The sequence below is a fragment of the Taeniopygia guttata genome, chromosome 9 (genome assembly GCF_048771995.1).
Source record: "Taeniopygia guttata chromosome 9, bTaeGut7.mat, whole genome shotgun sequence".
NCBI classification, from domain to species: domain Eukaryota; kingdom Metazoa; phylum Chordata; class Aves; order Passeriformes; family Estrildidae; genus Taeniopygia; species Taeniopygia guttata.
In genome coordinates, this window is record NC_133034.1 from 16,658,938 (window position 1) to 16,675,141 (window position 16,204).

General features: G+C 45.5%; 2 protein-coding genes across 28 annotated transcripts in view; one reads left to right on the forward strand and one right to left on the reverse strand.

Annotated features, from left to right (window-relative positions):
* The window catches only part of LRCH3 (leucine rich repeats and calponin homology domain containing 3), a 59,934-nt gene extending 53,471 nt beyond the window's left edge, over positions 1 to 6,463 (forward strand). For 16 of the 25 annotated variants that reach the window (XM_030280228.4, XM_030280233.4, XM_030280229.4 and 13 more), the window contains one exon: positions 1 to 6,463. In XM_030280228.4, coding sequence (XP_030136088.4) covers positions 1 to 201 — 201 coding nt within the window. In that variant the 3' untranslated portion in view covers positions 202 to 6,463. The other 9 variants (XM_030280230.4, XM_030280239.4, XM_030280245.4 and 6 more) reach the window with 1 other exon arrangement.
* The window catches only part of IQCG (IQ motif containing G), a 26,256-nt gene continuing 14,420 nt past the window's right edge, over positions 4,369 to 16,204 (reverse strand). For all 3 annotated transcript variants that reach the window (XM_030280252.4, XM_072933178.1, XM_072933177.1), the window contains 5 exons: positions 13,322 to 13,483; positions 12,640 to 12,714; positions 11,053 to 11,184; positions 9,830 to 9,931; positions 4,369 to 9,362 (listed from right to left, as the gene is read on the reverse strand). In XM_030280252.4, the coding sequence (XP_030136112.4) occupies positions 9,234 to 9,362; positions 9,830 to 9,931; positions 11,053 to 11,184; positions 12,640 to 12,714; positions 13,322 to 13,483 (600 nt within the window). In that variant the 3' untranslated portion in view covers positions 4,369 to 9,233. The remainder of the gene's footprint in view (positions 9,363 to 9,829; positions 9,932 to 11,052; positions 11,185 to 12,639; positions 12,715 to 13,321; positions 13,484 to 16,204) is intronic.

Here is a 16,204-nt window from a genome sequence, read left to right on the forward strand (position 1 = left end):
GACAATCTTTGTTCCCCTTCTGACATTCTCCAGCTAAACCTCAGCGTTAAAAGAACAGTTGAGACTCTTCTTTCCCTGGGGACAGATTCAGAAGAATCCAGTCTTGTGTCCCTTTCCGTTCAGCTCTGGGGCTTTGTGGTGTTTTACTGTACTCTAATGCTAACGCTCTGTATGTTCTATCGCTGGGTCTTTTTTCTCTAGTGAAGGATAGTGGTGCTGCTTCCTCCCTCCATCACTCCAGTGCTTGGGAACAGATTCTGGGCTTTGCCAAGACTGTGTGTATGAAGTGCTTTGTTTCCCACGGATGGGACAGAGGTGACAAGTACAATGTACAAACACGCTGGTGCACCCACATCACCCTCCATGACCCAATTCCCATTTGTATTTGCTGTGTCACATTGAGCAGATGAAATGCTTTCCAAGGGAGGAGGTGCTGTCCCTGGGCTCCAGCGAGGGCTGAGGTCAGGACATGTGGTGCATGCTGTAGTCTGCTGACCAGTGGTGTAGTGAAAACTGCAGTGTCAGTTTGTGCCTCTGTTCCCCCATCTGTATAATGGGAAATGCAACCAATTTGGTAAATTGCTTGAGGATTATCTGATGAAAAATGTTAAACAATGTGAGTATTTTTATCAATGTCAATATTCTTGATGTGATCTCACAGTCTGAGGAGACATGGTCTGGTGTCACCCACAGAACTTCCTAACTGCTTGGGTTTTGACCCCCAGTCCTTATCTTGCTCCTAAGAGCATTTGATTTCTCAAATTTATAGACTCTGTTGTATTACTTGGAGTCAGGATTTTTAAAACAACTGTTAATGAATCCTGAGCTACTTGAACTTTATAACAGTTCAAGCAGAAACATTTCAGAGAAATTAAGCTCTTCAACATCTTTAAGAGAAAATTTTTCTAGCACAGAAAGAAAAATCTTTATGATCCTGTCAGGTGCTACAGAATGTCATAGCATTTTACTGTGATCTGGATAAGAGTTACCAAAAACTTGTTGAATTGTCCCTTGATCTTGGGCACTCCAACCCAAGCTTGTTCCATGCTTATTCCCTTCTTCCTCTTATACTGTTGTTTTCAGAAACACTTGTATCATGCAGTTGCACAAACAAAAGGCCCAGCTGCACAAGCACTCTTCACTGTTTCACAAAACTCAGGTAGTCTTCCATAAAGCTTCACAGCCTTTCCCTCTCCGGGGAAAGCATCCTGGTGCTTTAATGCTTTAATGTCTCAGGGACACCTCAGAACTTCAGGGCACTCCTCATGTGTGTAACAGACCGTGTCTCCTCAGAGTGGAGATCCATTCAGGGAGCTCTGCTCAGAGACCAGAGACAGGTAAGTGTTCAGGAAATGGCTGTTCCAAATGTGTCTTCAATAAATTTTGTTATATCTGCAACTGCAGTAAATAGCTTGGAAGCCCAGTGCAAGTGGTGTTGGTATTCCAGCCATATCCTGGACCACCTCTGAAGCACAGTTTAAGGTACACAGGAGTTAGTTGCAAATGTGGTCACTACCAATAAAAATGTTTCTGTGTATATGGATCTCACAAGCTCTTGTACCGTGAAGTGAGTTTTTATCAAAGGAGCAAGTAAGAGCTGCTGCCTTCTGTCCAAGTGACACAGAGTGTTCTGTCCAAGCCAAAAATCACTGAGTAAAGAAGGGACTTTTGACAGGGGTAGATTGCTTTACTTTTAAGTAAGCTATTTTTGCACTGCTTACTGGTATGAACTAAAATGAACTCACTTCCTGTGTTTTTTAACTTCTAATGAACACTGTGATAAAAGCTGCAAGGGGTTTTACACTAACAGTGCCTTCCAGTTTTTAAATTTTGTTTGTCATTACTGTCTGTGATATGGAGTCATTCCAAAGCTTTTCCCCCTTATCTGTTTGCATACATCAGAAAAAGATAAGGCATATTTACTCAAGTTTACAAATATTTTCTCAAAAAGCACACTTTTTTCAAAGTAATATACATTTGCTGGAAGAAAAATGAATTTTAGCCTGAGCATATGGCTTTCTATGAGAATTGGAGTTGGGGTTTTCTCTCTTGTTTTCTCTCTGCTCAGAGCTTTGAGGGAGGAGTGTTGGCTGCCACTGTTTGTACTGAAGGATTTCTTTAACCTCAAAAATCAGTAAAGACTCAATGAGTAGAGAAATGCCAGTTGATGTGAAAATGACACATGAAAAACAGCCTCTAGCTCTATAGGAAGGACACACTTGGGTTGTTTTCTGCGGATACAGAGAACTGTTGGACATGTACCCTGTCTGTTGTGGAGTGAGGATGGCCAGGAGGTGCCAAGGACTTCTGTAGGATGAGGCTTTAAATACATCTTAGACTGAGAATAGCACAACTGTTAATAAACACTTTGAAACCTCTTTTTGCATGTTGTGTATTACTGTTACTCCTCAGGATGATTTTGGGGGCCACCCGCTAAGCAGGGGCACTTCAGGGAGGTGAGTGAGTGGTAGTGACTCATTCCCTGCTCCCCAGCAGGGCTTCCCTCATGGCTGTAGCTGAACAGGCTTGTCCCAGGAGGACTCTCCAAAAGGTGTGATTTGGGAAGGAAGCTGTGGTTCCTCTCCTGCTCTGTGTTATAGCACATTGGTCATATTGAAGCAACCCCCTCCTCAAATTCATCTACCTTGGTTATTTCATAAACTGCTGCCATCTCCGTGTGGGCAGAGATGGAGAACAATTTGCTATTCCCCCTTTCTCCCATGATCCTTTTTCAAATTCTTATTTATACCATTTTCTATTAAAAGAACACAAGAGATTAGCCCAAGGCTACCTTTCTTGAGTAGTCAAGGTCATGGTTCCTTTGTCACAAGCAGAAATCTCATGTCCTACCCCTATGTTTGTGTGCTGCCTGTCCATAACATTTCATATTTTAGTCACCTTTTGCTTATTTTTTTTTTTCTTTTCAGTTGAGTGGTTTTCATCCATTTTGTTTTTGTCTTTGTTTTGTTCCCCATTCAGGAGCAATTATGTTTGCCTCTGCATATTTTAGAAGAGAAGGGTTTGACACAGGTAGCTGTGACTGTCCAGGCGCTCCTGGAGCTGGCACCCCCAAAGCAGCAGCCACTTCACCACTTGTCTGCTGTGTAAAGACCTCCGGGACCTTTTGGGTTACCTTGGCTAAGCAGAAGGACCTGAAGACTTTACTGCCCATGCAGTGCATCCAAATACACAGAGCTCTGTTCTAAGGAAATGAGTTCCCGTGATTCCTGACAGGAATGTTTTACTTCATTTCTCCATTTTTTTTGGAGATAACAACAGATTCCAGAAACATTTTTATTACCAATATTTTTGCCCCTTATTTAAAAAATGAGAGTTCACTGGGAGGAGGGCAGGGAATGCTAGTGGCTGTCTGTTGGAGCCAGCTGTAGAAATGGACCCTGCAGGATGAAGAAATGGGTTTAGAGTCTGGAAAGCAATTCCGAGGGGAATTTGTAAAAAAAGGGTGTTGCTGCAGTGGGCACACAGGGAATTAAATTTCTTTCCTTACCCACAGGGTGCAAAGAAATGGAGTTTCTTTGCCTCCAAAGAATGGCTATTTCTATTATAATATTTTTTTTATTGCATCAGACAATCTTAACCTGCAGGGTTTGATAACAGGGTCAAACCTCACACAGGTGTCACTTGCCTGGGCAAGTCCTCATTACTAAAAGTTGAAGAAAAAAAACACTTTTCCCAATGGAAAAATTACTGCATGTTTTCTCTGCCAGAAACACCTTAGTAAAAGATACTGAGATCTGTTCAAGTGGGATTAATCCCATCAGCATTTTTGCTGGGTTCACTTTCTGTTTGGGTTTTAACATGTCTTTATCTGAACACTTTTCAAACAGCAGTGGAGGGAGATTGCCCCTGTCCTCACATCCCCTTCTGGTGGTTTTGTGAGATCACAGAATCCCTGCATTTCCCTGCAGTGGGAGCAGTGTCAGCCTGCCCTGCTGGTCATGAGAAACCCTACCAGCTAACAGATTTATGAGGGGCTGAAGCATCCCCTGCAGGCACAGAATGGATCATGTTAAAAGCACAGTTCTCAAGTTCCCCAAGGGGGCTGGGTGTTGCCAGAGCAGCATCTGTGCCAAGGCAGCTCTGAAGGGTAGACAAGGCTTTCAATAATGCCCTTTATTAGTTGGAGTTTATATAGAGAGATGTGCTGGTTTTACAGAACTGCTATCACTTCATTCCTCTTTCCTTAACATAATAATGGAATTTCACTGTGCAGAAGTGGGGGAGGCTGTTGACAAGTTCTGTGTTTTCCTGGAAAGCTGATGTGCAAAATAAAGACAGGTCTATATGCTCTGGTCCTAGTCACAAGGCCAAGCTCACTACCAGATCAATTAACAATTCTTTCTTCTCCCCCCTCACAAAATCCAGTTTCCACTTATGCAGTTCCTTTGTCAGGTGTTGCCCAATTCAAAGCATCCCTGAACGTTGTGCTACTAATACATGGTACATGTTCTGAAAGCAACTCCAGGCATCAGCTGTATTCTGTCTGGGATATATTTGAAGCAAAATACACTGAGAGGATTTTATGCAGATAAAGGAAGAAGAAATGGGAACAAAATAGCTAAAAGTCATTTTTGCAGAAGTAAAACTTGCTGTGGGAGCTGCCAAGGACTGGTCTTAGCTGCATTTTCCCCCTTTTGATTTGCAGTTTTGTTTCCATTTTGTTTTGCTTCATGTATTTCTTTCAAGGCCTGTTGTGGTGATTGTTGAATCCCCTGTTTCTCATAATTATTCCAGTTGCTTCTTTTTGGCATTGGTTGGTCACATTTAAAGTGAATGACACCTGGGAGGTGTTTAAGAGTGCCCAGCTGCAAAGAGAAACCTCCTCATGCTGGGCAAATGCAGCGCCCTGAGCCCTGCAGGGAATGGAAGTGCCAGGAACTCACAGGAAGAGCAGCTCCACACAGGCATTCTTGCCCCCTTAAGTAGTTTTTATATTTCACTTGATGCCATTGGTCATTCCCACAGGGTTACACAGAGGTGTCTGAAGTGTCTGCTGCAGTTTGCTGGGGGGAAGATGCTGCCACTCACAGGCAACACCACAGACACAGACAGAGTGTTCCTGGTGTGTTTGTCTCTGCACAGTTTGAGACAGAGGGAGGCACTGACTTAATCTTGGTTTCCAACATAAGGTCACCTGTTGTTAAAGGGACAGTTGCATTTACCAGCACACCCATCATGGGCTATTTAAATACCCCTGTTTGAAGAAAACCATTCCCTTCATGTGTTTGCAAGGGTGTGGTGATTGCTCCAGCACTTAAGGAAAATGAAATGTAACAGTATTCAGGTTGGTGGAAATTTTGTCATTTAATTAACAGTATTTTTAATGGGGTGGGGGCTTGAGTCTGGCCTGCAAGAAGGAGCCATTTCCTGTTGCCATGTGTGGCTCACAGCCTGAGTGGCTCATGGCCACCTGTGGGAGGCCAGGCAGGCAGAAGGTCCCTGGCACCAGCTACTTGGTCGTGAGCAACATTCACTCTGGAGTTTCAGTGTAGGTAATTGTGTTAACTTGACATTTGTAATTTTATGTTTTCAGGCTGGCAAGCACTAAATCTTGTCCAGATGCTTAGGACAAAAGTGCAAAACCGAAGTTTCATCATGCAGTTTATTTAATGTGTTATATCAAACCCACTTCAGTTCTCTTGCAAAATGGGTTGGGATTTTTCAGAGTAGTTACGTGCAATTTTTTTGTATCCCATGAAAAGATTATTTGAAAGAAAACATGTATAAAGTTATATTCAGTGTGTTAAAGCAAAGAAGAGACTCTTTCCTCTTCAGGACATTTGTGTTGGAGGATGTGGGAGGGATCCACTTCAGTGTTCTGTGCTGCTGGTGTTCCTGCACTGACTCCGTGGTGTCACACTCCATCCTCACACCTGGCGGGCCCTGGGCAGTGTCTGAGGCTCTGCACGGTCACACACTCCAAGTGGAGCAGCACTGGGGACCAGGGCAGAGCAGCTGGGGGCTCCCCTTTGAAGGAGAGCTTTTGTAAAGGCCCTGCCCCCTGCTTAAAATCCACCAGGGACAGCTCTTCACAGGGCCAGAGCACCTCTGTTCTTGGTAGCAGCAGGATGGCAAATGGTATTCTTACCCCTTTATGACTATAAATGGTTCTTTGAAAAACTGTTTTAGAAACAGAGGACTTGAAAGGTGAATTTGGACATCAGAAAATTCTTTTGTATAGATATTGTGATGTTCTACAAAGTGATCTAATTTTGTTATTTCTGAAAACAGTGTAAACGTGTAAGTAATAGAGTAAAGGATTTTAAAGCTTCATCCCATGCTGTATGTCTGTAAATACATTCCATAATTTCTGTTACATATAAATGTGTCTGAATATTGTATATTTTAAATCGCCTGTATTCTGCCAGTAGTGTGAACTTCTAGCACATTGATAATATAAAAGGAACCCATGGGTATTTGAAATAAAGTTTTAAAACATTAATTGCAGTAGTTCTTCCTGCTGTTTTTCTGTTGCACCAACGAACGTCACATCCTCCGTCAGGTGTTTATTCCCCTTCCACATCATCCCAGTTCACATCTGATGGAACTGCTTTGATTTTCTACTTATCATAGTTAACCAGGGTAGGAAAATCACAGTATTTTTACACATATTTTGCAGCCACATCAGAAGCTTTTTCTTCGGTATTTTTAACCTTCCCAGAGACTGATTTTGTACAGAATCCTGTGCTCATCTCTCCACAGCCCCTGTTTTTTTCCTTCTGTACGTAAATTACACATTCTGGGTTTGGGGTTTCCTGCTGCCAGTCCTGTTGCTCCTTGTTCTCGTCCTTTGCTTTTGGCCTGTCTTGAGTTTGAAGTGTAAAACTCTCACCCCTCCTTCCTGACCATGATGCATTTGAAAGGTTTATTCTTAGGCAGAATGTTTAGTCCTCTTTTCATCTCTCCTCATCACTAGTTTTATTATTTTTTAAAATATAAAAATACAAAGCCTAGAAATTGCCAGAGATCCACAAACCCTCCCTGCTTTTGTTACCCCTGTGATGCTCTTCCCTCTTCACCAGGCTGCTCCAGCATCCGTGTCTGACTTGGGTGCTCTGTCAGCCACTGGGGACAGCTCCGCTCTTGCCTCTCTCAAGGCTGCCCAGCTCTCTTAAGGTATTTATTTCTCCACCTTAATCTAAAGCTTCCTCCTAACCAGCTGCTTCCCAATCTCCAGCCTTTCTTCAGCATTTAATTCCCAGGAAAACCCTCTCTAAAGGGCATATGATTTCCCTGCAGAAAATTCCATGGATGTACATTTTGATCCCATCTCTCCACAGCTGGACAAATGGAGCAGTAGCAGCTGTGGCAGAGTTCCTCAGAAGCGCTGGGTTTGGGACCCTGCTCCCAGCCCAGGCTGTGCCAGCCTGTTTGCTTGGCAGCTGCACAGCCCAGACACCAACTCTGCTGCAGTTCCCATGGAGTGAGGGGAGGCTCAGACAGGGAGCAGCACACTGACATCAGCTGGTGCAGCCAAGGAGGCCGGGAGGAGCGGGGTGGGTGCCACTGTGGCCACAGTCCCCAGCCCAGAGTGCGTGGCAGGTCACAGGGTTCAGACAGTTGCACACCCGTGCCTCTGTCACTGCCCTGCAGTGGCTTCCTGTGGGAACCTGAGGTTCAGCACCCCAACTTCGTGGGAAAACCCTATTCCACTGTTGTCTCTGTTTCCAGAGCTACTTCATTCTCTGCTGAGAAGCAAGTGCAGCCCAGCATCAGATTTCACTTGTCTGGTTGCATTAATAAAGCATGCCTGGAGTTTGACATAAACAGCAGAGATCTGCTGCCCTCCATGTCATGCTGCTTTTCCTTAGCTCAAAGCCTCTAGAGAGTTTTATGATCAACTTCATTCCTTCTACCCAAGCAGGTCGCCTGTTCATACCCCCATCACATACAGAAAACACAGGTCTGTGGTGAAATGTACTGAGTCAGCAGTACATGAAAAAAAAAGAGTTAAAATTAGGAACTTAAGTCCCGGGTTTGCACTGAGACACTTCCTGCAGTGGGGTGTAAGCACTGTCCTGGCTCTGTTCCTGCCAGCACCAAACTGGAGTGATCCTTGCTCTTAGCACTGCATGGAGAGCATGGGAAGCGAGGGCATTTGATCACTACCAGTGCTGGAATGGGAACTTGTTCAGGTTTCAAGCAAGTGTCCCTGCTCCAGCAGGAACACTGGCACTTCTAATGCAGTTTGTCTGCAGCATCTGCAACTTCAGCACCCCCGTGACAACCAAGTCTGCCTGATAAGACACCAGTGCTTTCTGTTCAGAGTTCTGAGGCTCTCTGCTCATGGTTTCAGCCATCTCACATGAACTTCAGAGCCTTTGGCCCAGTTCAGGTTGGACACGAGGTATGGATGTGGCCAGCACGGGCTGGTCACAAAGAGCAGAGCAAACTCTATGGCTTGATATCTCCCACGTGGGAGAGTCAGAAACCAGGCAGCTCAGCCACAGGGCTTTGTGCACAGACCTGCATGTGGACTGGCAGTGTTGGGAGCAGGGATTCCCTTTGGGTTAAAAAGCAGCTCTGCTCCCTGCCTGCAGCCCTGTCGCACTGTGCAGTGGCGCTGGCTGGGGCGGTGGGGACAGCTGTGACAGACCTGCTCCTGTAGGCAGCACGGCTGGCTGCCTTTTCCCTTTGTTCCTCCCCTTGGTCAGAAGGTATATGGAGCTATTCCTTCTGTCTGTGCACTGATACTGTGCAGGACTGTTGGAATGGAAACCTGCATGCTCTGACTGCACTTGTGTTTACACTGCAAACTTGCACGTGTTCTCCCTGCTGACCTGATGCCAGTGCTGGAGGCATGGAGAGCACAGAGGGAGCCCAGCTGGGGCTGCCTTGGCCTCCCTGCCTGACCCAGAGCCATGGCCAGTGCTCGGGGGGCAGAGGAGGTTCTGGGTGCAGAGCATCCCATGCTGGTGAGCTACTGGGCTGGTAACAGGATTACCTCCCACTGTTTTGTTTCCATAAAGCACTTTGCTGGGGATATAGTGTTTCTCGCTGCTTTGATGCAAATCCCCATTCTGCTGGGAAAAAAGGCTGTGAAAGTGCAGCTTTAAGATCTTGAGTGCAGCTTCACCATAAGTGTGTCTGCAGGAACTGCTTTCTTCAGAATTGCCCAAGCTCTGTTACATGGTTTATTTTGCCTTGTCAGACATACCACAGTGCCCTGCCCAGCAGCAGTCCTGGAGCACATCTGTGGCCACTTTCTTTACTTATCTCTTTGCTCTAGATTTTTCCTTGCCTGTTTCCTTCTCTCCTAACTGTCCCTTCAAATACTTCTCAAGCTCCTGGTAGGGGCCGAGGAATCTGCGGACCATTGTACCTTTCCACCAGGCCTGCATCTGGAAGTGAGAGAGAGAGAGAGGCCTGAGGGGGAATCACTTTGCTGGGGTTCTTGGTACAGCTCAATGCCTGGAGAGTCTTTCCCGTGCTCCCCAGCCACAGAAGGGAACCCGCAGCCCATGCACCAGCCTTTGGGCCTGTGCTGGTTGTGCCAAAGGCATCCATAGCTGGGCTGAGGACACCTGTTGCTGGTGGCAAGGGATAAGCAGTGGCACTGCCCCATGACCCTCCCTGTATCACCTGTGCAGTGATATTTGCAGGAGACTGGCTGCTCCCCTTTCATTTTCCATCTCAAACCTGCAGCCAGCTGCTGGCTCTGAATGTGCCCCAGCAAAACGACCAGGCTTTGTCCTTTGATTGTGCCACCACACAACCAGCCAGCTTTCTTGGGCTGCTTTCTGCCTGGACAAAGCCTGTGGCATGGATTATTAACTCCCTGCTGCTGCTGGAGCAGCACTGCCTTTACCTTCACAGCACTCTTCAGCTCCAGGGCTTCTTGCTCTCTTTGTTTTCTCTTGGCCTCCTTGTCTGTCCGGTCAATGATGATGGTTGCCTGGAATGTCAGGCACTGCAAGAAAGCACAGGGATGGCAAAAGCCATGACAAACACATCCCCTAAACTGCAAGGCCAACCTTCAGGGCTCATTGTGCCCAGACATTTGCCAGGGCAGGTCTCATCCTTGCTACACACTTCCCATGGCCCTGCCAGGACTGCTCAGGCCCATGGGTTGTGGTGTCCCTCTGCACCAAAGAAGCCCAGGGATAATGCGTGGGGGGGGGCTTTCCTTCCCACCTCCATTATTTGATCTTTCCTAAATCCAGATAGCAAATGTTGCTCATTACCACCATCAGTCCTCAGGCACTTGGAGCTGCTGCCAGAGTGAAACCTCTCACGGTCTGGATGTAATTAACCCTCTGATCCTGTGCTGTAAAATGGCTGGCTGATGGCTTCCCAGGCAGCAGCTGGTGGTGGAGAGGACACTTGGTCCCCCAGGCCAAGCAGCAGGTAATATACAAGCACACTTGGGACACTGAGATGACAGAATGAAAAATGAGCCCACAAGCAGGGAAACATCCAGCTCCATCCCATCATTTCCAACCCACGGATGGTAAGGAATGTTTACAAGTAAATTCCTTCTGGTTTTAAAGCATGCATTTTTCTAGATGCTTTTCTCTGTTCTGTGCTGCTGTTCTGCTGTGATCAGAGCTCAACAGTTAACCAAGAACCCAGTGGGGCAGGAATGGTTCTACCCAGAATCAGCTCCCTGATAACTGAGCTCTGTGCAGCTGCGAATGTGAGTCTGCAGGAAGGGATGAACCTCTCAGTCTTATCCTGATCTTCCTAGAAGGAGCAGAGTTGTTCAGACTCAGGCAGCAAAGTAAGGTGAGGCATACTGATGGGATGGGACAGTACCTCTGCCCCTCTCAAAGGCTGTCAGTAGCTCTCTCATTACTTGCTGGTATTTGAAAATAGCTGTAGGGGAAACAGCATCATCTCTCCTTGATGTCACAGATGGCAAATAGAAGATGACATCTCAGCCGTTGTCTTCCCAAGCCAAGTGCTATAATCGCAGCTTGTGCCCCAAAATTATTGATTTTTTTCTGTGGTCCTGGTTCCTTATCCAAATGAGCATAGGCAAAATTCCAATGCAATTTTGCCTGGCTGAACATTGAGATGCTGATGTCTTACCTCCTTGGCAAATCTCTGCATTGTTTCCAAGTTCTCTGCCTTTAATGCCCTTAGATCATCCAGTTCTTCATCTTTTGCAGCAGTGTCATTTTTATACCTCTCTATCCAGTATTCCAGCTTTTCTTTCACCTCCTGCATGGGGAGAGAGTGGTGCTCAACATAGTGCAAAGAGTGCACAGGTGAGAGGTTTGCTACTATTACATGGCCTGCTTTCAGGATGGTGGTGAGAGTCATGTAAATTGTGCATGGTTAGTGTTTCCTTCTCGTCTTGAAAGCATCAAACCCCTAAGACTACTCATAAATTACTGCAGAGCAGTAATTTTGTGCAGTCAGTTCTGATTCTTTGTGTATATACAGAAGGAGGGGGGTTAAAAAGCATAGTTTGTCAATGGGAGAGCTTTTATCCTTTGCCTGACTCCCTACCCACTTTTTGGATTAAGCTCAGCACACCAGGAATAAGGTCCCAGGGGACAGCACTTCACACTATTTCAGGTTGTGAACTTGGCTTTGTGTTCGTGAATAGGGCAGGTGTTTCTGAAACAGTCGCCCAGATGACTTCCTCCTATTCACCAATAACTTCTCCATAGCAACCACCGTGATTGCTTCCATGGAAAAATAATCTGAGGAAAAGCATCAATCTCATTACAGCATCACAGCTGGACACACAAGGGGGATGGAGGGCATGGCCATCCTCCTGTCTGCGGGCCCCTGCAAAGCCAGCAGCTGCTGTCTGAGCACCGAGGGGCTGCTGCTGGGCTGGCTGCTGGAGCTCAGCCAGGCTCAGCATGTACTCGGCAGTCCCCTCGCTGGGAGCATTGATCAGACCAAAGCTCTGGCGTGCAGAGCACACTGTTCAGCTGCTCACAAGATTCAGCATTGGTTTGCACTCAAATCACATTTTTAAAAACCTATTATCTCCTATTAAATTCTGTACTGGCAGTGACCTCAGGTACCCTGCAGCAGTCCAGGTTTTCTTCCCATCATACCATTTATGAGAGGCTTTACAGCATTATTCACTGTAAAGTTATTCACTGTTAATGATAGGAATGCTCTGAACCTCTGAATCAACACCACAAGGACATTCATGCGCTGAAAATGTGTACAATAGTTAAGGGTTAGCAATGATCCAACCCCAATTCTTCCTCAGATAAGGCTGGACTGGCCTTTTGGCCAACGGGACTGGCAGTTTGTGTCATTCCCTCCTCAGTGTCTCTCCCCTGTGCACAGCCTTTACTTTGAGCCCTTACTTTGGGCTCTTCACAGAGGTGCTGGGAGCCCCAGGGACTGCCAAGTAGGGTCTAAATAAAACTCCAGTTAGCCAAATACAACAATCTGAGAGAGGAAAAATCCGTAACACCTGAATAAACAATGTAATTTATTTCATGAAACCTAATTTTAAGGAAATATATCTGTATGTAGCAAATCCCAAGCCTTGGAGAGCTGGGTTAATTAAGAGTTGAGGACAAGTAATCATTCAAACTGCAGCAGTCATGAACCTGGAGCAGTAACTGTTTTCCTTTGGGCACTAATCGATGATATGGTGTTTATAGGTTGCTGTTTTAAGCATTAGCTGACAATCACACATACCTGATATTGTTGCATGAGGAAATTTTCAGCCTCTGTGTGGAGTTGACTCTCCTCATCAATTTTGCTCTTCAGATTCTGTGGTCAGAGCAGACAGAACACGTGAGAAATGTTGGTGTGTATGTGTGTATACACTGCTGCTGAAAGCTGAGAAAAAGTGCTGGAGCTCTGTGTAGTTCACAGACATTTTTTCCAGTGATAAAATCAGCAAGGCAGTCCTTGCTCCTGGACCATCCATGAAAAAGGGACAATTAGATCAGACCTCAATCAGTCATAAAAAGATGCTTGCAAAACCAGAACAGTTTTCTAGTCCAGTTCACCTTATGGCCACACAAGCAGCTCTATCTGTATAATCTGCTGGGGGCACTGCTGGGAGGTCAGGTTGCTAATACCTTTGCAAGCACCCCTTTGGATATATACTTCTGGGGCTGGTTTTCTGACCATGGCATTGCTTTAAGCATTCCCTGTCTCCTAAAGCCATGCATCCTTGTGGTTGCTATTTGCAGCATCATACAGAGAAACAATAGAAGAGATAAAGGTGTCTGACCCCAGTGAGTTTCCTGGTCCAGTTCAAACAGCTGTGCTGGTGACTGTAATAGAGAACAGAGAGGGCATCTGGGGAACAAGGGAGGTTCCCTTACTAGATGCAGATGCCGTCCAGTAAGGGCCATGGGGAAGAGTTTACCTGGATTTCCTTCTCCAGGGCATTCTCTGCACTGCTGCACTTTTTCTGGGTTAGTTGGACCTGGAGATCTGTGTTTTTCTTCATGTAGTAGCTCTCTATGTTTACTTTGGCCGTTGTCTCTTGAAGCTTATCTTTGAGGCAATCAATAACCTTATCTCGGTTCTAGTGGAGACAAAAGCAGCACAAAAGCAAGCCTGGAGACTGAGGTCAGCTCACCTTTTCTTAATCTTTCCATTCCCTGCTAAGGTCAGAAGAGACAAAGCTATAGGCTTCACTTTCCCTGAATGTTGCTCCATGTCGAGGAGCATTTCAAAGTGTAACCCATATAGACAGCAATAAACCCCTCAGCACGGAGTGATTGCCTCTGGAGAGGGTGGGCTGAGGAACAGAGTGGGATAAGAAGACAGGCCTGCTCTCTGGTCTAGAAATGGACTCAGTCATGCTTAGGATAAATATGAAAAAAAAAAAATAAAAAAAATTTAACCACCTGAAGTTAGGCTTTATTTTTACTAACACCTTGCATTAGGCTCTCTCAGTGAGTGAGCATCTGTAAAAGAAGGATAATATCTCAGCCCCACAAAAGCTAAAGTTTGTTATCCTAAAGTATACTCTATTCCTTGGATTTATTTTTTTTTCTAGTTATGCAGCAACTGTATAAACACAGCCTTAGGAACAAGTGCAAATCTAATGCTGACTTGCTCATATTTCCAAACAGTTCTTTCTTGAAATCTTACTAGGTAGATGGTGCCCACTTCATTATGAAAACATACACCCAGGGCAAGGAAGCAATGTCAAGGAAAAGCTGGCTATAAGGTCCCAGCCTCTCCCCATGCCTTGCTCTGCAATGGAGCTGAGCTTTCCTGGGGCAGAAAGCTCCATTTTCTGTTCCCTAGAGTTCTCCCATAGGCCAGAATCCTGAGTCCAGCTTTGGAGCATGCTCAGGAAGCAAAGTGTATTTGCTTGATTTGGGATTGCTCTTTTGTTTACTCTTTTTAATTAATTTATTTGAATAACAGATAAAGGTTCATTACCCAGGGGTTGGAACTTGGGACAAAGGCCTGCAAAATGAAGACTTTTTTATCGACTTAGGAATGTCATCAAAGCTGCCTGTGTAATTTAATTATGCAAGATCAATGTGAATGCACCCAACTGCTCCGTTACAACCTTTCTCTTTGCTTCCCTGCCATGCTGTGTGGGTTTGATATTCATCAGCCAAACCTCCAGCTGAAGATAAAGGTGAAATACCAAAGTGCTGACATTTTTTGAAGCCCACATATCTTGTCTCTGAAGCACCTCACATTCCTTAGCTGTGTAAACATGGAAAAGTGCCACGGGAAGAAGCCAGCTCAATAGTGCTGTGTTTGAAAGCCCTTGCAGCATGACTCATTTGGAAAAGGTCTCCTTATAAGAAGAGTTTGGAACAGTTAAAAGGAAAAGTCCTTCCTTCTGCACCCCTTGTCATACATAGGAAGAGTAGAGTACATTTATGAGGCTCAGGATAATTGGGGCCTTGGCTGATGCTGTTTTGTGGGTTCAAAGGTGTTCACAGGTTTTTGAATGTTTCAAACACCAGATACTATTTTTATGGCCATATCATCATATGACTGCAGACAGCTACAGACATGAGCTGTTTGTGCCTTATTAAGGTTTCTGGTTGTGGCCTTTATTTTCCCTGGCATGGAATTTTGGTGGCCATTGGGAAGTGTTGTGTTCTGGTCAATAGACAGGGATGTGAGTGTCTCACTCTATTTTGAGATTGTCTTCCTGGGTCATAGTGGAATCGTGTCTAAACTGAAGAACCAGCAGAGAGACTGAGGAGATGCTAATTAAAAAACAGCAAAGCCACAACTTTTTGTGGCGCTGAGGCTCAAGGAAGTCAAACACTGCTGATGTCAGTGTGTTACTGCTATCTGCTCAAGATCTGCAAACTGGCCAGAAAAGAAGGGTTCAGCCTAGGTTACAAAGTACTCAAAGAGTTGGGGCAGAGCATGAACTTCTCACATTTTATTAAAGAAAAAAGTGCTTTTTATTCTTATGCCCCAGGCCTCAGCTGGGATGGGGGCCCATCTATCCTGTTGCTTTCTCTGGTGAATGGCATGTCTGTGGTTTGGATTTGGTCTGCAGTGTGGTAAAACATCCTGGTTAGAGGTGGGGAGTCTGGGGGCTTGGTTACACAATCCAAAGCAGACAGGAAGTAAAATGGAAAATCCAAGTGGTGGTTTACAGCAGCATCTGCCTGGCCAAGGAATGCCGGCTGCAGGCGTGAGGGCAGCTGCTGCTGCAGGACCTCCAGAGTTGGGGCACATTTGGGATTTAGCTGAAGGTAGTAAATGCAGCAGTAAATGCCTACAAGCTGTGGGTACCAGCTGCAGAATGTGCTGTTCCCTGAACATCAGGGACAATAACTGGGAAAATGAATTAATATTTATTCATTCTGGTTTATCATAGCAAAGGTCCACGCCAGGACACGAAATGCTTTCATAGCTGATGCAGTAAATCTCTGGGCTGCTTATTTAGGATGACTTCAGTGTTGAATCTGCCAAACCAAATCATCCCTTGTGTCCAAAACTATCAGAAAACTGGCAGACACCAAGATCAAAACCCAGAAAATAGTTTTCAGGAGCCAGTCTGCTTCACAAGCAGGTAAACAAGCTGATTTTCTCTGATCTCTCAGCTCACAGACATGAGCTCAGGGGCCTGTCTGTTGTCACCTGGTGCCACTGGAGTCTTCCACACAGATGCTATTTGGCTGCAAAAGCAGCTGCACTTAGCTGGAGACCTTATCCACAGTCCTGTGTTTTCATTTACTTTGATTTATCTCTCTTGTAAGCCACCAAGATCTCCCAGCTCTTCCACAGCAATTAGTGTTTACAGTCATAAAAT